This window comes from Staurois parvus, unplaced genomic scaffold (assembly GCF_062004578.1).
Source record: "Staurois parvus isolate SC_StPar_1 unplaced genomic scaffold, SC_StPar_1.0 ptg000061l, whole genome shotgun sequence".
In the NCBI taxonomy this organism is placed as follows: domain Eukaryota; kingdom Metazoa; phylum Chordata; class Amphibia; order Anura; family Ranidae; genus Staurois; species Staurois parvus.
Window position 1 is genome coordinate 11,730,612 of NW_028317857.1, and position 21,266 is coordinate 11,751,877.

The following is a 21,266-nucleotide window of genomic DNA, read 5'->3' on the forward strand; positions in this document are numbered from 1 at the left end:
TTCAAAGGCCACATGATGAAGCCATACTTAGTTTCCCGTAAAGCCAGACGCTGGTACAAAAAAAGTCTGTATATTTATTTCAATTGGCTCTGTACAACTTTTTTTGTGCTTTACAAAGCAACTGGAAGTGGATCCTTCCTAAAATTCCAGGAAGGGATCATCATGACCCTTTTGTATCCATAAGGTGCTGTGGTCTAAACCCCCAACCCATATGCAGTGAGCTGGCTGCATGAGAGGCATTTTCCTGGTGCCATTCCCGGTACCTTAACCGAAAAGTCACCTAAAAAAAAGTCATATCTGTAGTAGACATGGAACTAGGCGTTACACCCACTTCTTTTGTCTCTCCTGTCCAGGACAACCTGGTTTGTGCCTCAAGGACTGCTTTTGTCACTACCACACACTAGTGGAGTATTAGTATAGGGTCTCGAAATATGTTAGGTAGTCAGGAAACTGGTTATCACATTTTAAGACATTAACATCTGGATTTTAGTTTTTAAAAACAAAATTAAACAAAGTTTAAAAAAAAAAGTTGTTGATTTATTGAGTTCCTTTTTTATTGTTAACCATTGTTGCTTTCTTTGCAGGAATTCCATTCACCTGCAGCACTGACATGTTTATTCTAACAGCAACAGGGTCTTGCTCTCAGTGTATACGTCAGTGTGTGCAGCGCTGCTGAATCAGATTTTTCATCCGCAGTTAAAAAAGAACATATATGCCCAAGCATAGGGGCCTGGGGTGGCCATTTGGTGGACTGCTCCTATGCTTTGGAATATATATTTTATATTATTTGTTGACACAGATTTCAATAAAAAAAGTTGTTTTATTCAGCTATGAGGAATGCTATTCAGCTGCAGCACCGATCGGTTTATTCTGATAGCAACAGGATGTGCTCTCAGAATGTATGTCAGTGTGTGCAGCGCTACTGGATGAGATTATTCATCCGCAGTTGAAAAAAAGAACATATATGCCCAAGCATGGGTGCCTGGGGTGGATCACGCTTATGCTGCAGAATATTTTTTTTTCATAATTTTTTGACACAGATATAAAAAAAAAATAGTTGTTTTATTGAGTTACTGTTCTATTGTTACTGGTTTATTGTTAGCCATTGTTGTTTTCTTTGTAGACATGCCATTCAGCTGCAGCACTGATCTGTTTATTACTAGATTAATGTATCTAAATATGAGGGGCTGGTATCCAATGGTGCCACATGTATCTACATGCCCTGCAGTTTTTAACTCCGCATTTGTAGGTACCTGTTTGGTCGAAAAGAGTGGACCAGGGATCAGAATTAAGTTTTTGTATTTTCCGAATTCTGCTAGGTGCAATATAGCTCCTAAGGTCTCTAGTTTTCCTAAAGACAATGTCCGGTCTTAGGGCCAAAACTTGGCCTAAGGCTAGATCCTGTAGCAGAATTTTCCAGTTGCGTTGAAGAACAAGCTGGATAACGAACGCCTTGATATTAAACCTTGTGCAGAACCTGACTTGATTTATATTTCTAGGACGAGCCCTACTATTTATGGGTTCTGCACGAGTGCAGACTTCGTGAGATACAGGTGGAACGCAAGATATATTCATCTAAGTATTTCTGGAAAACTTCCTCAATATGTGGTATAGGATACCTCTTTTTGAAAGACTTCTTTATTAGAATCTCCCCTTGTTCCACATAGTCCTCCCTCCTAGTGCATGTTCTTTTTAATCTGCAGAACTGGCCAAATGGTACATCCTGGATCCACCTTGGATGGTGATTGCTGCTTGCATGTAGACAGGAGTTACCAGCGCTTGGCTTAAAATTATTTTTGAAATATATACTCCCATCTACTTCAGCTCGCAGTTCCAGATCTATAAAGACTAATTGATGGTCATTATCTACCTGCGTGAATGCTATCCCAAATGGATTATTGTTGCAATGTAGTAAGAAGTCTTTAAAATTCAGCATGAGGGCCTGGATTGACCAGTGGGTGGATCGCTCCTATGCTTCGGCATATATTTTACTGCAAATCTGCTTTAATTGAAGGTGCTTTTCCTACTGTAAATATTTTCCAGCTGTCTTGTTTCTCAGTAATCCCACAAAAGAATACTGCCAACAGTCAATTTCTAACAGTAAACCATATTATTTCCAGTTTTGTAAACACATTTGTATGTTAATTTGATCAGCTTAACCCCTTGCTGCCAACTCTGCCAGGGGCCCTTGAAGCGGGTGTAGATGACACAAAGTGGAGGCATCTTTCCAATCATGTTTGATGTGGTTGGCTGTCACAGCAGTCACATGGTCGAATGCTCACCCTGCTAACTGCCTATCACAAACAGAAACTGGGAGCTGTTGGTCACAGCTCAGAAAGTGTGCTGGGAGCATGCAGTAAGCAACCTCTCAGCACAGAACCTCAGAACCACATGGACACGTTTGGCAGCTGGGCACTACGGACAGAGAAGAGAGTGGTCTGTTGTAGAGTGGTCTTCAGTTAGTAGCGGTTTACATGAGACCTGATCTGCTATTTTTTATTTTCAGTGTATGATCTGGCTTCCTTGCTGACCTGTCTTTAGACCTTAGCTCATTTGTTGTGACCTTGACCTGATTATTTGACTCCACTTACTGCACCTTACCTTGTACCTCTTCTGCCTTTGGTCTGTATCCTTAACATTGATTCTATCTCCTGATTTTATACCTTGCTGCCCAGCTGTTGCCAACCTCAGCTTGTATCCTCAAAGCTGTTTCTGTCTCCTGATTTGGTACCTTACTGCTTGGTTGTTTCCAAATTCAGTTTATGTTTCCAACTCTGTTCCTGTTTTCCAACTCTGTTCCTGTTTTCCAACTTGATGCCCTGTGACCTGGCTGCTGCCCACTTGGGCTTGTGTCTTGGCTACATTCCTGTTGTTCATTCAGAGAGCACATTGTTCCTACATCTGGTTCCCGTCTACTGGTCTACAGTAGTCTAGACCAGGCACCTGACAGGTTGTACAGACCCTGTACAGCCTGCAACACTCATATCACTCTGTGCCTTCACATTCCCTGTTACCTCTACCACGGATGTTGAACAGGACTAAAGAAATCCCCCTCATCATCCTCCATGTACATGACAAGTCTAATTAGCTAACACTTACACTTTAAATGAAATCTGACAAAAAGAAAAACAGCATAGATGTAAATTATTATTCAACGTTGTGTGATGTGACAGGTGTGCTTATAACAAATGCCTTTTTATGTGTTTTAGGAGGAACAAATGAAAAGGTTTACAAAAGAATCATAAAATGATCATAACTTATGGCAAGAACGGCTCATTTCCAGAGGCATGAGTAAAAAATGAGATCTGTGTACTGGAAAAAGAAGGTCACTTCTACTTTGTTTGAGTACAGGAGACACACCAGTCAACATTTAAAAAATTCCTGGAGGAGAGCCTAGAGAGGGAGGCATATTTGTCACTTTAAGTCACCACAAATAAATCAGATGTTCTCTTGACTACAGAATATTGGGCACATAAAACTCACACATGTCAAAAAATCATAAGACACCCTGACACTAACAGATGGCACAAAAGGTACATTCATATATTTTTATATTGTTTTACTTGTGTAGCCACCCTGCCTTAAGAAGGAGTGCGTCATCAAATTTAATACAGTATGGCAGTATACAGCTAGTGCTAAATTCCTAGGTGGTGCTGGTTTGCCTAACTCCAGCCTGTTTGCTTACTCCTGCCTGCTGTTAAGGCATGTCTCTGGTTTTAGAAAGGGGAATGGCAATAGCTGGAGTATAAATATTTGTGACCTTCTCTGTCAGAACACTAGACGTTTTGCTGCCAGTGGTACATGCCAGGGAAGGATATGAAGTATTTGGGTTAACTGTAAGGAGATATCTTCCCCCGGGCTTAGGCCAGGGGAGGAGTGTTGTCAGTGCTGCTATCCTCCTAGGTCTGCTGCCTAGGCCATGTGAGTGAAGGTCAGGCCTGAACAAGGTCTGGAGCTGTCCTGGTGGAATGCAGAAAGCTATATTCAAGCTGGATTGAAGCTTTACTCATGCTCAAATATCAGAAGATTGTTTCTTTGCCAGAGGAGCTGTCCTGGATAGCTGTGAGCAACCGGAGCCTAGCAGATTACTGGTTACTCACTTTGAGAACAGATAATGGTCATACTCATCAGGCCAGCCAAGCTACTGCTAAATTACAGAAACACCAGTCTAGGTCTAAATGCATTTATTCTGTAAACTGGGATTGGAAATTGAAGTCTGGGCAGAACCATGCTATGGGTAACTGAAGCCTAAACCCTTTCAGGTGGGCACTGTGTATAGTAAATACACTATTCTCAGTAGGATCATAATTTTAAGCACATTCACCCTCCCAAACCAAGTCAGAGGGTGAGCCTGCCAAAGTTTCAAGTCCCCAGTCACTTCATCCAACAGATTATTAAAAATAAGATCGTATAGGAGTTTCAGATCGGGTGAAATGTGAGTTCCCAAGTATGAAAGTGATCCCATCCATCATACAAATTGGAAGAAATTTTGTAAGGATTAGGCCATGGTGGAAGGAACATGGATTGATAAAATCTCAGATATATTATAGTTAATTTTGAAATTGAATATTTGGCCAAATCTACAGAGTTTTTCCATGAGTGTGGAGGTGAAAGAGCAGGTTGTTGGCATAATTCAACAGTTTTTTGCTCTGTAGAGCCTATATGAATCCCAGCAATATTTCTATTATTCCTAACCATCTTAAGGAAGGGCTCCTGGATAAGGGCAAACAGTAAAGGGGATTATGGGCAGCCTTGCCTGGTCCACTTTCCAATACTGAAGTAGTCTGAAAACATCCCATTCACTTTCGCTTTGGCTCTAGGCTTTTGAAAGTGCTTCTATTATTCCTCCCAAATGCGAGAATATAACTTGTGTGTTGTGGGTCCATGCATCTACCTCTAGTATAAAGTAATTAGACATCTGGCAACCCCAGTAAGGACATGCAAAAGTAAATTGTAGCTTTCTGGTAGTCCTAGGTGCCTTGTGTGTGGGGGAGGACCCAATAAGTAAACAGATGATCTAGTGTGATTTTAATTTGTAAAAGGATGTAAACTAGAGCCTCCACTTTTTGCCAGAATAGCTGCATCTTTGGGTAGGACAAAAAAATATGGTATAATGTTCTGAGTTGTTTTTGTATAGCAGGGGTGTGTTACCAATGGAAAAGGATCTTAAATTGGTTTTCCTTGTAGACAGTGCAAATGGAGATCTTATGGGTCACTGCACAGATTGCCCTCCATTCTTCTGCTTTAAATTGTTTATTTAGAATTTGTTCCTTTTTAGTAACAAATTAGTAATTTGTTCCCTTTTAAAAGAGGGGGGAGATTAGTCTGGATGTGAAAGATTGTGTAAAATGCTTTTATTTGGAGATAACTGAATAGAGCCTGTGAAGACAATTTGTACTGATCCTGCAGGGTTGTGAAGGGCAGAAAGATTTCGTCTTAGTGTCTATTAGATTGTCAATGTGATAAAAAAAAAAAGAGATTAGAGTTTCCATGGTAATACCTTATGACGTGTGAGACAATCAGTGATGGCTGGTATGTAGAGGAAAGATGTCATGGGGAGGCGGCCGATGTCAAAGCAAAGTTTCCAAATGCCATTTTTAAGCCAATCCCCAAAGCAAAGAGTTGCAATGTATAGGTGTGATCCACAATTTTTCAATCTCTGACCATTTATTATAAGAGTATAAGGTTGACAAGAGTAACATTGAGATGTGCGCAGTAGTATTTTGATGTCCGGGAATGCCAATCCCTCTGGGATTTAAGAGCTGTAAGGACAGTTTGTGTCACCCTGTGTCACCTATGGTATCACCATGTGATTGAAAGAAGATCCAGTTGGAGTTTTTTCAAAGCCATTACGGGAATGTTCACCAAAAGTGTCTGAAAGTGGTATAGTAATTTTGGCAGAATAATCATTTTACCATGAAATGTGGTGGGGGGTCCAGTTTTGTAGACTTTGTCTGATTTCTCTAAAGAGATTTAGTTCCCAGATATTCGATACGCCAATGATTCCACAAAAAACTACTGTATAAGCTCACTGTAGTATAGAAAGCGCTTGAGGCTGTACATTGATAGGTACATAAATGCATCTGATTTTGAAATGAGATGGACTTTCACCGTAATGTTCATTTAAACACAAGAGACCACATCTTGCTTGCAATGTGGAAATGTGTCCTGTGCCCTTCACATAAGACACAGACAACAGACCTAGATGTTCTCTCTCTCTCCCCCTCCCTTCTCAAGGTTTTAGTTTCGCAACTGTTAGGCATAGTCTATGACAGCCGTCACTAAATGGCGGACGTGGGCTGAATACGGACCAAGTGACAGTCCTGTCTGGACCATGGCCACACCACTTAGCAGCCAGAGTGGACTCCCCTCCTCCCGCTGCTGCAGCTGCTAGAAATCGGGAGGAATGGCAGGGTGGACTCCTGTTCTGTATGTACTCTTCTGTCGCCGTTGCCATCGCTAATGCAGGTCTACATGGGGAGCGGGGAAGGGGAGCCAACCTTAAATTCGGGTCACTCGCTTTTAACCAAGAAGAGTTGGGCAGCTCCCGATTTCAGTGGAAACCTTCTGTGCCTCCTGCCCTCCTCCTTGCTCTGAGTTCAGTGGTGGCAAACTGGTACATTCAGAAGAGGAGTCCTTTCTTCCATTCCTCCCTGCTCTGAGTTCAGTGGTAGCAAGCCGGTGAAATTCCTCTGGATTTTTTCTATGTTGACTCTTTGTGGGCAGCCTGAGTCAGAGGTCCATGGTAAGGTAAGAGTAAAAGCTGCGAAGAAGAGACAAGGAGGTTCTCTTAGTGAGTGTTTTGTCTATTGTCATAAACCCTTTCTATCCACGTAGATAAGTGGAGACTACACTTGTAAATCTGCAGATTCGCTGTACTATTTGTTTTACAGGCAAGAGTGTATAGGCACATGTAGAGACAAGAGAAGATTGGACAGTCATTATGGTCATTAAGTTAAGTAAGGGAATGAAAGGTAAAAGGGTACCCTCAGAAAATGCCCAGCGCAAGATGAGCACTAGAGAATATATGAACAGAAAGTACAGTTTCGTCTATACTGAGTCCTTAGATAAATGGGTAGAATCCACGTTTAGAAACCAGCAGAAGGGTATTAACCACGTTTTTTTGGAAAGCTGAGTTAAATTTCACTTTCCATATTGATTACTGACAAGTTGAATCAAGAAAACACTTAAATAGAAGTTGTCTGAATAAGTGAAGCATACTAAAAGATCTCAGAAAACAACACATAATTCTGCGATTTAAAGAAATTCAGCAACAGGAGAGAAACAAAGTTATTAGCATGCATCAGTCTGGAAAGGGTTACAAAGCCATTTCTAAAGCTTTGGGACTCCAGCAAACCACGGTGAGAGCCATTATCCATAAATGGAGAAACCTTGGACCAATGGTGAACCTTCTCAGGAGTGGCTGGCCTTCCAAAATTACTCTACAAGCACAATTACAGCTAATCCAGGAGGTCATAAAAGAACCCAGAACAACATTTAAAGAACTGCAGACCTTACTTGCCTCAGTTAAGGTCAGTGTTCATAATTCAACAAAAACAGAGACTGGGCAAAAATGGCATCCACAGGAATTAAAGGCGAAATCTACTGCTGACCATAGAGAACACAAAGGCTTGTCTCACATTTGCCAAAAAACATCTTGATTATCCCCAAGACTTTTGGGCAAATATTCTGTGGACAGATGAGACAAAAGTTGAAATTTTTGGAAGGTGTGCATTCCTTTAAAACTAACACAGCATTTCATAAAAAATAACATCATGCCAACAGTCAACCACAGTGGTGGTAGTGTGATGGTCTGGGGCGCTTTGCAGCTTCAGGACCTTGACAACATGCCATAATTGATGGAATCATGAATTCTGTGCTCTACCACAAAATCCTGAAGCAGAATGTCAGGCCATCAGCTCCTGACTGCAAGCTCAAGTTCAACTGCATTTTTGTATTTACTCGGGTTATCTTCTTTGCTTTTTGAGATCTTTTAGTGTGCTTCACTTTGTCAGACAACTTCTATTTAAGTGATTTCTTGATTCGACAGGTCTGGCAGTAATCAGGCCTGAGTGTGGAAAGTGAAGTTTAACTCAGCTTTCCCAAAACTGTGGTTAATCACAGTTCATACATGTTTTAGCGGGGGGGGGGGGGGGCAATTACTTAGTTATTTTTGTGTAACAATAAAATTTGTTTGATGATCTGAATCAATTAAGAGTGACAAATATGCAAAAACATACAAAAGCAGGAAAGGGGCAAATACTTTTTCACAGCACAGAAATCGTGAAATGTTAATATAGAAAAAATTACTGATCATGTAAAATAAATGTTGTTGTTGTTTTTTTTTTTGTTAAACTGTGTGGATTCTTATCTTATCTGTTCTGTATACCTTTTCAATTAATAAAAAACAATGTGTCACAATCAAGTCCAGAGCGAGTTTATTATGCTTCCCCGACGTAGAGAATGAGCAGGTTCCCATGTGGTTGATCTAGCTTAGCTTGCAAATAATACGGCTAGAAGCAGAGCCATCAAACCATCACAAGACATTTGCAGTATAGCACGAATGCAAACAGGAAGCATGCAAACAAGCAGAGGTGACAAAATTACATAGGCCTTTTAGGTGAGTAAAGGAAGATACCAGACATAGAAAAGAAAAGAAAAAAAGAAAGAGAAGGGAGGAGTGAAAGAATATGTGATGCACTCCACTCCCCTCTCCCTAGGCAGAAAAGAACAAAGCATGTATAGTGATGACTGGGAATAGTGAAGGTCAGAGGAGGACTGACCATTTGGAAACTCGGTCAGTAGGGGGCCCCATGAGATGCCCCTGGTACCTTTTTCATAGGCTTTTTTGAGTTTGGGCAAGGACACAGGGGCCCCATGATCCCCTATTGCCCGGGGGCCCCATGAGTTGTCAGTCTGCCCCTGGTGAAGGTTGATATTCAAAGGTGTGCCACAACTCCCAAACCCTATTATGCCTTTCCAAAGAGTCATTTAGTGAGGCCATTAAGTACTTCATCCTTTGGACATCCCAGATCCTAGCATGAAGCTCTGTCAGAGAAAGAGGCTCATGTTGTTTCCAGTTAAGTGCCACTAAACATTGTGCTGTCGTGAGAAGCAAATAAATGGGGTTTTTTTTAGAGATAATGATCATATGAAGCCATTTATTATTACATAGTTGTTTGGCTTCCTTTTAAATCATAATGATAACAGAAATCACCCAAATGGTCATGATAAAAAGTTTACATACCCTGGAATGTTTGGCCTTGGTACAGAGGTACAGATACACAAGACAACACACACAAGTTAAAATGACAATTAAAGGGTCTATTCCCACATCTGTGGATTTTTAAATTGCAATTGGTATGCAATTTGTTTTAGCACAAATATATATATATATATATATATATATAATTTTTAGCTTGTGAAATAAGTAAAATATTAGGATTTCAGCTTATGAAAATGTCAGGTTTTTCTTGTTTATATATGAAGAATGTATTTGCTTTGGTATCACAGTGTAGCAGCACTAATGTGATTAGTGTGACAATTAAAAAAAATTGCATGTGGACTTTGCATGATGATAAAAAAAATAATACAAATTAAATAGTATTATAGGCTTTGAGTAGCAATGCTGATGTACTGGGGTCTGAGGATGAAAAATAACAAAAAATAATGAGCAGTAATGAGCAAGCAATGTGGTGAAGACTAAGCAACATTGAAACGTGTTCGCTGTGTGCATTCATAAACTGTCACGCAAGTATTCCTGCACAGATTTCATTGTATCTGGTGGCGTAATCTTTCCTCTCTGATCTGCAGAAACTGAAGGAAGTCAGGGGAGAGGCTGGCAAAGCAGTAACACAGCATTGGGAAGCTCTCCAAATGTCCCTCCATAATGAACATGGCATAGAATCTTTATTAAAACTTGAACCACAAATGAAACATTTCTGGATATCTGTCTCTAAAAAATACTGTAGTCCCAATCTGGGTCAAATCGTGAGCCTGGCAAATTGTATCATCTCTTTTTCCTACTGTTGAAATGAGAAAAACTTTGATCTAATTTTCAGACTGCTAGACTTGGGTTCATAACCAGTCACATTAGACATCTAAAAATAAAAAAAGCTTAAATGAAATTATCTTGCACTATTTCCTTATAAATGACCAAGCTAACAAACTTCTAGATCAATGCTTATTTTACTGTTAAAAATTCTTTATGCAGTTCACATCCTCTAACAGAACATTTATATTGCAAATCTCCTCAAATTATGACATTGAATTTTCTAAATTGTCTTCATCATTCCATGTGATTGAACTGTTTATAGGGACACTTCATCATTTGTTTTCATTAGGTAATTCAATCTGTATCATATCTATTATGCTCTAAACCTTATTTATTAATATAAAAATACAAAAAAATGAAATTAAAATGTTGCCTTGAACTGTGAGGTCAAAAGTAAAGCAGAGATAAAGGTAAAGACATTAAAATTTGACTGCAGCATCATTTTCTAAAACTCAATTTCAGGCGATAATACCCCCTTCCTTTTTTTTTTAGAATAAATGGAATACTGGGTCTAGGTCTAGGCGGGTCTAGGTAATTTCAAGATAAGTCTTCTGTGGGTTGTATATTTCAAAGGTAGCAAATAATTAGTTATTTAGTTAGATCAGCTTTAAAACTGTATGTCACTGGAACACCATGAACTATTTTCCATTGTTATAGCATGAGGCTCACCCACCACTGTTTGCTTTACGGTATAATGTCAATGGCAAATGCAAGTATGTGAAGGCTCACAAGGAGAGAAGGCGCTTCTAACTGAAAATTAAATATGAAAATTGAGAATATATATATAATATTTCATATAGGATATGACCTTATCATTTTATCATTACTATCATTGCCTGTTCCCTGTCATTACTATCATTACCTTATCATTTTATCATTGCCTGTTATCCTTCTGATTAACAACATGTTGTCATAAGTATAAAAATAATCAGATGAAAATAAAGTACCATATACAACGTAGAACAAAATAAAACATTTCCAGGTTAATTCTTGTATACATGTTTACAGCCCTTTTCATTGAGTTCGATAAGAGCAAGGCTTTTAAAAAATGTATTGTTTTCCTCAACTGAGTTAGGTACATTTATTATTAAAGTGTAACCCACAACAGTAAAATCAATCTGTATATGCAGTAAAACATGCTTGATATACTCACTGTGGAACCTAAGGGGTTAATCCTCTGCATTGTGTAAAAATGCTGTTTGATCCCATCTTTTCTGATCCTCCCCTTCTTCCAGTGCCCCCTCTTATCTTCTGATAAGACATATTGTGTGGATACGCTCTGCACATACTCAGTTTGGTGTGTATTGCTAGAGAGAGTTTTTTTTTCTTGGAAGGGTGCATGTGATCAGCACAGGGCCAATCAGCACTGTCCAGACTTAGGTCAGGGGTCCTGCATCCTCCTAGAGCAGAAAAAAATCCTCCTACAAGCTTTAACCAGTGCTCGTCTGAACACTGATAGAAGTCACAAGACTGCTCTAACTGCTGATGTGAAAGGGATTTAGCAGTTTATATTTCCTAAAATAATTGTGTTTCCATGTTCTGTGTACTGTGGGAGAGTAGATATAGTGAATGCAGTTTCCTGGGTTTAGTAACACTGTAATGTGGTTTTACAATGAATTGATAATACAGCTTAGGAAAAGCTCTAAACATTTGTTCTATCAGGGCGCCATCCTGTGTATGGTGTAAAACACAGGGAATAAGCAAAACTGTCTAGTGGATAAATCTTTTCAGTGGTCAGATAAAAATAAATCTTCTTTACCTTGAATAGATGGCAGTCCAAACCTTCAATAAATGTATGCCAATAGTTGTGACCTCTAACCAGCAAAATATGCTTGCTCCCAATACTGGTTGACATTCCCAACTTTTGCTTTTGTTGAGTTCTGAACTTCAGGAGGCATACACTTTTAGTAGGTTTGAACTATCGCAGCCTCATTACTCCCAACAATACCCACCCCCCCAAAAGCAAAATTATTGCTGAAACAAAAATGTAAAAAAAGTGTCTGTTTCAAACAAGATAGTTAATACACCATCCTCCCGTTGCTGACTGAAGAATCTTCAGAATCCACCATTTTGGAAATGTCGATTTTCTGGTTCATGGCTGCACTAGTCTGTGGTTTCTTTAGCCAAAGTTACATAGTTACATAGTTAGTCTGGCTGAAAAAAGACAAACGTCCATCCAGTTCAACAAAAAAACAAAAAAAACAAAACCATAATCCTACACCCACAGTTGATCCAGAGGAAGGCAAAAAAACCAGCAAAGCATGATGCAATTTGCTCCTGCGGGGGAAAAAATTCCTTCCTGATCCCCCGAGAGGCAACTGGACATTCCCTGGATCAACTTTACCTATAAATAGTAACCAGTTATATTCTGTGTATACAAGAAAGAATCCAGGCCTTTTTTAAAGCAATCCACAGAGCTGGCCAGAACCAGTTTTTGAGGGAGTCTATTCCACATTTTCACAGCTCTCACTGTAAAGAAACCTTTCCGTATTTGAAGATTACATTTATTTTCCTCCAGATGTAAAGAGTGCAACATTGTCCTCTGTGATGACCTCAGGGTGAATAGCCCTACACTGAGTTGTTCAATATATGAACCACTGATGTATTTATACATGTTGATCATATCCCTCCTTAATCTCCTCTTCTCAGGAGAGAATAAATTCAGTTCCTCTAATCTTTCCTCATAGCTGAACTCCTCCATGCCTCTTATCAGTTTGGTTGCCCTTCTCTGTACTTTCTCCAGTTCCCCAATGTTCTTTTTGTGAATTGGTGCCCAAAACTGAACTGCATATTCCAGATGAGGTCTTACTAATGATTTGTACATGGGTAATATGATATCTCTCTCTCTGGAGTCTATACCTCTTTTAATACAAGAGAAGATTTTGCTCGCTTTAGAAACTGCAGCTTGGCATTGCATGCCATTATTAAGCTTGTGATCTACCAGAACTCCCAGATGCTTCTCCACCAACTCTAAATCAATTACATAGTAGTGATATAAAGGCCAGCAGAATGAACCACTGAGTACAGCTGGTGACAAGAAAATTGGAAAATTCAGAAATGTCACATTTAGAAGACTGAGTGTGATTTCTCTATAACACAGAAGAGATTGGCAGCTTGGGAAGGAGCAGTATGTATTCATGATCTTATTTGCAGAGAACACTTCTTTTAATACTTGTATTCTAGCAACAAAGTTACTTTATTTAATAAAGAGTTCTCCCTTGAAGACTTGCTATTGAGAAAAAAAAAATCATATTTCATCCGGCTATCAGTGGGGATTTGCTAAGTTCCACTACTGGTGAATGTGCCATAAATTTTACTGTCAGACAAGCTTCCTGTTCTTCCTCCTAGATATTTTACCTTCTTTGTGCTTTTCACATGATTTTCTTCACCTTCTGGGGATGACTGGTCTTGAAGTTAGTTTATCTTTAACTTTTGATATTTGTCTCAGGCATTATAGAGCAAGTACATGTATGGTACTTTATGTATTTAGTGTTTAAATTTAGATTTGGTCCAGCTAACCTATGATTCTTTCATGCAATGAAAAAGCATGAGATGCACTTTAATGGAGGCTAACATGATGGCAGGAGGGCAGTGGTGTTTTTTGTTTTAGTGCTGCCCTAGGCAACATAAAAATCCCCCCCCCCCCCCAAATGAGAGAGAGAGAAAAAGAGAGAGGAAAAAAAGAGAGAACGAAGGAGAGAGAAAAAGAAAGAGAGAGAGAGAGCGAGAGAGAAGGAGGGAGGGGGAGTGAGGGAGAGGGGTGGGGGTGAGGGAAATAGGGAGAGGGAGAGGGGGGGTGAGAGAAATAGGGAGAGGGAAATAGGGAGAGGGAGAGGGGGGTGAGGGAAATAGGGAGAGGGAGAGGGGGGTGAGGGAAATAGGGAGGGAGAGAGAGGGGGGGGTGAGGGAAATAGGGAGGGAGGGAGGGAGAGAGAGAGAGGGGGGGGGGGGTGAGGGAAATAGGGAGGGAGAGAGAGCGGGAGAAGGAGAGAGAGAGGGAGAGGGGGGAAATATGGAGAGAGAGGGGGGTGAGGGAAATAGGGAGGGAGAGAGAAAGCGAGAGAGGGAGAAGGAAAGAGAGATAAGGAGAGGGGGGAATAGGGAGAGAGATAGAGGGGGGTGAGGGAAATAGGGAGGGAGAAAGAGAGGGGGAAAGAGAAATAAAGAGAGAGAGAGCTAGAGGGAGAGAGAGGGGGTGAGGGAAATAGGGAGGGAGAGAGGGGGGTGAGGGAAATAGGGAGGGAGGGAGAGAGAGAGCTAGAGGGAGAGAGAGAGGGAGAAGGAAAGAGAGAGAGAAGGAGGGGAGAGATGTTGTATGATTGTTACCCTCACCTGGCAGCCAGAGAGAAGGATGAGCTGCCAGGATCCACTCCTCCAGCTGAAGCCTCTTAAACTCCTGTTATAGGAGCTGTGCTGTGCCTGCATGTCTGCTCTCCGGCTTCTTGGTGATCTCGCTGCAAGCAGATCCAGAAGGAGGTGGGACTGGAGCATGGGGCGGCCATGGGGGCAAAAAAAAAAAATCACTGATGAACCAGGGGAAGAGGAGAGGAGGACAAGTGACAGCTGGGCGGTTGTCAGTGGAGATATAAGCAAACAAGGAGAGATCAGCAGATATTGTGTGCTGGAGTTCCTGCACTTCACCAATGTGTGTATGTGAGCTCTCCCCACTCCCTGCCATGGTCAGCTGTCTGCTTTCAGATGATCACCCCTCGCCTGGCTGCCTGCCCTGTCTCCCTCCAGGTGGACTCTCCAATCTCCCTTAAGATTGGCCCTGGCACAAGCCCTGGTCACCTGCTACATGAGTTCCTTCTTCTGGGAGGGGGGGGTTGCTCGGTGGTGCCACCCTAGGCAAACACCTTGTTTGCCTCGTGGAAAATACTCCCCTGCAGAAGGGCTAACCTTCCAGTCGACACGCATCCACTACCTCCTAAGCTCAAGGACTCAGCTCAGAGGAAGACCAATCGCATAAAATGATAATGTTCATCCAACACTTATTAAAGGTTATGCAGCTCTAGCACAAAGCTCTTGTGTGGTAGAGAACAAAAAAACAAAGCGTACCAATCTTGCTCATTATCTCAGTAAACAGTTCATGAATTTATTGATAAATTATACTCACAAGAGTAGCAGTAAAAAAGGCATATAACATGCAAAACCAACACAGGGTTAGAAGACACGTGCCAGAGCTCTGAGGAAGCTCCCTCCAGATGGATCTGGCACGTGTCTTCTAACCCTGTGTTGGTTTTGGATGTTATATGCCTTTTTTACTGCTACTCTTGGAAGTATAATTTATCAATAAATTAAGTTACTGTAATATTATTAATATGTGTGATGGTAATTTGAACATGTTTCAATGTATGTTTTATTTAATGATATAATACTTAAGTGCAGGATTTTCAGACTGCGTGTCATCTTATGTGTTACTTTTCATTTAGTAATCTGTATTGGGAAAATGTACTGTATGTGTAATGTGTGTGGGTGTATATGATTTTACACAATACATCATCATATAATACTTATAATTGAAAATAACAGAACTCCAGTGTTTCAAAGGCTGCACACCGATGACGTCACTTCTAGATAAAACTTTAGCCATGCACATCGATACGACTGAGCCCTTCGGGGTGAAACGCATTAGAGAGGGGCAGTTTCTGGGCAGCTCATGGCTGAATAAAGTTGTTTCTAGAAATTACCTCATCATTGTGTGGCCTTTGTAGTCACGGCACTAGGAGCAAGAACGGCATTGTTGACTTGCCCCTGGCATTTCCATGAATGGAGTGATGCCATTCTCTTCTGATTATCGAACAGTAAAAATAACAAGTTGGGTAATACACAATATAGCATCCTTGTGCCTGACCTGCAGCCCAAACACCACATCTGGTCCCTTGGTATTTGTTGCGTAGTCCTTGGACCCCAGCAGTCTGTTGTGGAAATAGGAGCACTGACTTGTAAAAGGGTGATAGAAGTGATCTTTCTAAAGCAGGCCATACATGGGTCAAATTCCGAACTATTTTGCAATCGAAATTGAAAACATCGTTCATTCTGTAATCCAAAGGTGCCACCAATGATTTTGAAAATCGGTAATTTTTCACGAATTTTTTAGCATGCCTGATAAACGAAATGGGGAGGAACCATGAAAATAAGCCAGTGCCATTGCCCCAGTAACAGAGTGAAAATCGGCCGATTATTCTTAGGTCAGATTTTCGAACTAAAAATCATTCGAAAATCGACCCATGTATGGCTGGCCTTAGCCTCACATAACAATCCCCAGCCTCTCCTCTGCAGGATGTCTCTATACTCCAACCAATCCTGTAGCATGCCTGCAGTCTAGGGCCATCATCTTATATGCAACAAACACTTATTGAACATTCAAAATAAATAATTGAACCTGACATTACCTCAGGATCTTGTGAGACATTCTCATTGTGCCCACAGGCATCAACAATATCTGGAAATGGATCAGTCCATCCTTTTGTTGTGCAGGTTCTGCTAATATTTCCTACAGGAAAAGAAAAATTAAGTATGTCTTACATAGAGAAGACAACAGACAGCTACAATGTTGGCATAGGCTATTCACAGTCCACAAACAAATCAAGTTATAGTCCTCCACCACCAAATCCATAGCAATATGAGCCCAGCTTCTCTGGGACAAATCTCAAGATGGGTCATTGAAAACTGGAGTTTTGTCTACAGAAAGTTTATGGGTGAGAAAGTCTCTGATTCCTATACTGATCAAGTATTCATGATTATTAAATTATTCAGTGTTATGTATATTTCAATTGCATTGTCCCTCTACAATGTAAGGCAAGAGCAAGCAAAAAGCTTTTTTTTTTCCTAGTTTAGGAGAGTGGAAAATCTGCAACAGGGTCATTGACAAGGGGTCACAGCTTTTCCCCACTCTGTTAAAGAAAAGCATTTATATTTCTGTCCATCTTGCTGTGTTGGAAATTTCTCCTCACATCCTGCCTGGTAAAATCTTCTTAGCTGAACAGGAAGTATGGATAAATTGTTAGAATGGATCCCCAGATAGTGGTAAAAGCCTGACAGGAGATCTAAGCCTCACACACTATGAAAACCATTTTGGATGGACATACACTTTAGGCTAATAATTTTGATTTTATTGGATATGTTTTATAACAGAAAGTAGAAAATATTGTTTTTTTCCAAACATTTTCATTTATATAGCAAAAAAAAAAAAAAAAACCCCAGTGGTAACCAAATACTACCAAATGAAAGCTTTATTTCTGTGAAAAAATGATATGCAGTAAATGTAATTTGTGTACAGTGTTGCATGACCACACAATTGGCAGTAGCACAGAGCTGAATTGAAAAAAATGGCCTGGTCATGAAAACGGTAAAACCTTCCGGAGGTCAATTGGTTAACTAGATGTATAGGATTTTAAATAATTGTAAGTTTTTAGTTATTTATGATATCTACAAAAAAACATGGCAAGGAAATTTGTATCTTCACAGTTAAAGTGGTTGTAAGGGGTGAAGGCTTTTTACCATCATGCATTCTATCCAAGAAGGTAAAAACCATCAGTGTGCAGCCCCCCCCCCCCCCACACACACACAGCCCCCTAATACTTACCTGAACCACTCCAACAATGTGCACAAGAGCAGAGTCTTTTCTGGGTTGCTCTCTCCTCATTGGCTGAGATACAGCAGTGGAAGCCAACGGCTCCCACTGCTGTCAATCACAGCCAGTAGGGAGGATGCAGGGGGAGAGAGGGAGCCACGCTCTGTGTGTCCGACAGACACACAGAGGCGGCTTAGGAGTGAGCACATACAAGTGCCTCCAGAGCAAGCAGCTTGCTTCAGAGGCATGTGGCAAGGGAGAGGGGCTAGAAGCACTATCAGGGGACCTGAGAAAAGGAGGATGTGGACCGCTCTGTGCGCCAGCATTGCACAGAGCAGGTAAATATGATGTTTGTTATTTTAGAGAAATAAAAATCAAGCCTTTAGAACCACTTTAAGGAGCCTGGATTTCCAACAGTCTTAAACTGTGTTTCCACTTTTGCAGACAAATTGGGATAACACCTACTTTATATTTGTTACATGTTTCCATTCACATAGCATAACATAAAGATCTATAAAATGCTGCTTACATTTGTACTTCCTCTTTACTGGAAACTCCAAGATGGAAGTTTACCCCAGCTAAGTAATGCTAAGGCGGGGGCTAGGGAGCTACTGTTTTCCATAATTAACCCTGTCTGTACTGTGCTGGCAGATCTCATTATCAGTTGTATAGATTTACTGCATTTAAATATACTGTATAAAGTTCTGCAATAAATGATAGGTGTAAAGTGCAAACCCTACTGTAGCTCAAGGTCCATTACCACCGAAGGTAACCTTTAACAACCACCTATCTGTTATTTTTGTATTACAGATGATTTGGCCCATGTGCTAATCTTATGGAGACAAATAAAAACCTGGATATTTCTCAGACACTTTGGGGAGGAATTTATTAAAACTAGAGCAGACAAAATCTGGAGAAGCTATGCATAGTACCCAACAAACTTCTAGTTTCAGCTTGTCCAGTTAAGATTTAAAAATTGTCATGCACAGCTCCTCCAGATTCTGTCTGTTCCAGTTTTAGTAAAGTCCCCAATCTGGGATTATATAGTATATGGTACAAGCTGAACAGATAGTCAAGGTCAGCTTGACGATCAACATCAGGAGGTGCACAGAATGTGCCTCAAAGCCAAAATACAGAGTAGAATCAAAGCTGAAGTTCAGAGAGAGGGTCTGGGCAAGCCAATTTAAGTGTAATCACATAAAAATATCCCTCCCATGAGGTAACACAATGCAACACTAGCCTTTTTTTTGTTTTGAATAGGTTAAGGAAGGGTGAAAGTGATACTAAAGGTTCCAATTAAGAAAAAAAAGCCTGTTATACTAACCTGCACTGCGCAATGGTTTTCCTCTTCTTGGGGCCCCTGCTGGTGCTCCTGGCCTCTCCCCCCGGCTGAGTGCCTCCAGAGCAAGCTGCGTACTCTGGGGGCACTCTAGAATGCTCGCTCCCGAGCTGCCTTCCTCCTCTCTTGCTGTGAATGGCTCCCACTGCTGTATCTCAGCCAATGAGGAGAGAGAGACCCAGAAGAGACTCTGCTCTTGTCCACATTCTTGGGTTAGGCTCAGTGTGACCTGATGACATCTGTGCAACTTCATGCAAGACACACATGAAATTACAAAAAACAGTGCAGGAACCTTTTCAAAGTGCGACTGATTTGCACGGTTCTATAGGCGCAAATAGGGTGCCACTTGTCATGCGACTTTGATCTGGGGCTTACAACCACTTTTAACTATGCAGATACAAATTTCCAATGATGGGCACTCATAGGCGGCACTGAAAGGCACTAATAGATAGCACTGAAGGGTACTGACTGGCGGCACTGACATGCACAGATTGGATTAAGATGTACTGTTATGATGGAGGAGATAATAAGGATCACATTTATGCCTATACACCGACACTACTTTTCTCATGCTGTGACAGAGTGAGGTAAGTACTGCCAATAGCCGGCAAGTGTATTTACATGGTGGTCAGCTGTGATTGGACACAGCTGATCACCTGACAAAAGGCCGCTGTGATTGGCCTTTTACCATGTCATGTGTTCAGCTACACAGCGTACAAAGACAGTGCCAGGGGCGTGCGGGGTGTGTGTTCTGTGAGGACGTCATATGACAGTGCGGGGGGGTGTTCTGGGAGGACACCATATGACAGCATGTGGGGGAGGGTGTTCTGGGAGGACGTCATATGACGCCCTCCCAGAACTGGACTACCTTGCTGTAGCCATCATTTGGCTATAGCGTGGTAGTAAAGTGATTAAGGGGGTTCCCCCGATAGGTAGATTTTTTTTGGTCTAGTTACCACCCTTTTATTACATGCCGGATAAGCTCTGTGTTCATTTATTGTTTTTGTACCTGCTATACGCTAAGTTTCATTCTGCTCTGATTGTTCAGTGTAATTGGATGCACCTCTGAATTTTGTATCATTATTTCCTTTTTTGTGAAATTTCTTGTCTTGCTGAAGTATGCAATAAAAATTTAATTTTATTAAAAAAATAACTGTGGCATTTGTTATTCACTCATTGACAATGAATAGTATGACAATAATAATTAAAGTTGTTGTCAACTGCAAAATCCATTTGAAAAATAAATTGGTTTATTGACAATACGATGAATCCCAAAATACATTCAAAGAAGAACAATATAATTAGCCTAGTGTGTTAGTAATAGTGAAGAGCCAACGTGTAAGATCTATTCATTTTCTGTTTGCCGTGTCTATTTTTATCCTAAAACTGGCTTTCTCATTATCTGTCATTTTAGACCAATAGATGGTAAAGTAATGCTTATGTATTATGTATGAAGTTGTGCAGTTCTGAGCTGGGTTTAAAGTCAATATGAGTAAGGATTTGTGACTCTTTCTATAATGTCACAGTGTGCGTCACTTACCATCTTTGCTGAAGAAATGCCGTAGCACTAAAGGGCAAGACTGAGTGACGGTTTCTCCAAATTTAGCTTGGTCCCAGCATGTTATATTATCCCAAACACCCAAACATCCTGTCAACAAATATAAAGATAATTAATGTTATTTTTTTTTTTCAAATATAATTTCACTGAACATTTACAATTCACAGCATTGTAGGTGATAGAGTGTTAACGTGTTACTAAACCCACAACAGTAAAATCAGTCTGTATATGCAGTAAAGCATGCTTATTATACTCACTGTGGAACCTAAGGGGTTAATCCTTCACATTGTGTAAAAAGGCTGTTTGATCCTGACTTCTCTGATCCTTCCCTTCTTCCAGTGTCTCCCTCTTATCTCCTGATAAGACATATGTGTGGAGACACTATGCACATTCACAGTTTGGTGTATATTGCTAGAGAGGGTTTTTTTTTCCTGGGAGAGTGCATGTGATTAGCACAGCACCAATCAGCACTGTCCAGAGGTCAGGGGTTCTGCATCCTCTTAGAGCAGAATGAAAACTCCTCCTACAAGCTTTAACATGTGTTCTGCTGGACACTGATAGAGGTCACAAGACTGCTCTGACTGCTGAGGAGAAAAGATATTTAGCAGTTTATACTTACTAAAATAATTGGATTTCCATGTTCTGTGTACTGTGGGAGATCAGATATAGTGGATGCAGGGTCCTGAGTTTAGTAACACTTTAAACAGTTGACTCGAGTATTAATCCTACAATGGTATTT

General features: G+C 40.6%; 1 protein-coding gene across 2 annotated transcripts in view; it reads right to left on the bottom strand.

The window, feature by feature from the left end:
* Positions 1–21,266, bottom strand: part of VIPR2 (vasoactive intestinal peptide receptor 2) — a 101,909-nt gene that overhangs the window by 42,110 nt on the left and 38,533 nt on the right. The window contains exons 3-4 of one of the 2 annotated variants that reach the window (XM_089668735.1): positions 20,510–20,617; positions 16,450–16,550 (exon numbers count right to left, since the gene is read on the bottom strand). In XM_089668735.1, coding sequence (XP_089524861.1) covers positions 16,450–16,550; positions 20,510–20,617 — 209 coding nt within the window. Of the gene's footprint in view, positions 1–14,386; positions 14,894–16,449; positions 16,551–20,509; positions 20,618–21,266 lie in introns of those variants that run through there. The other variant, XM_089668736.1, reaches the window with a different exon arrangement.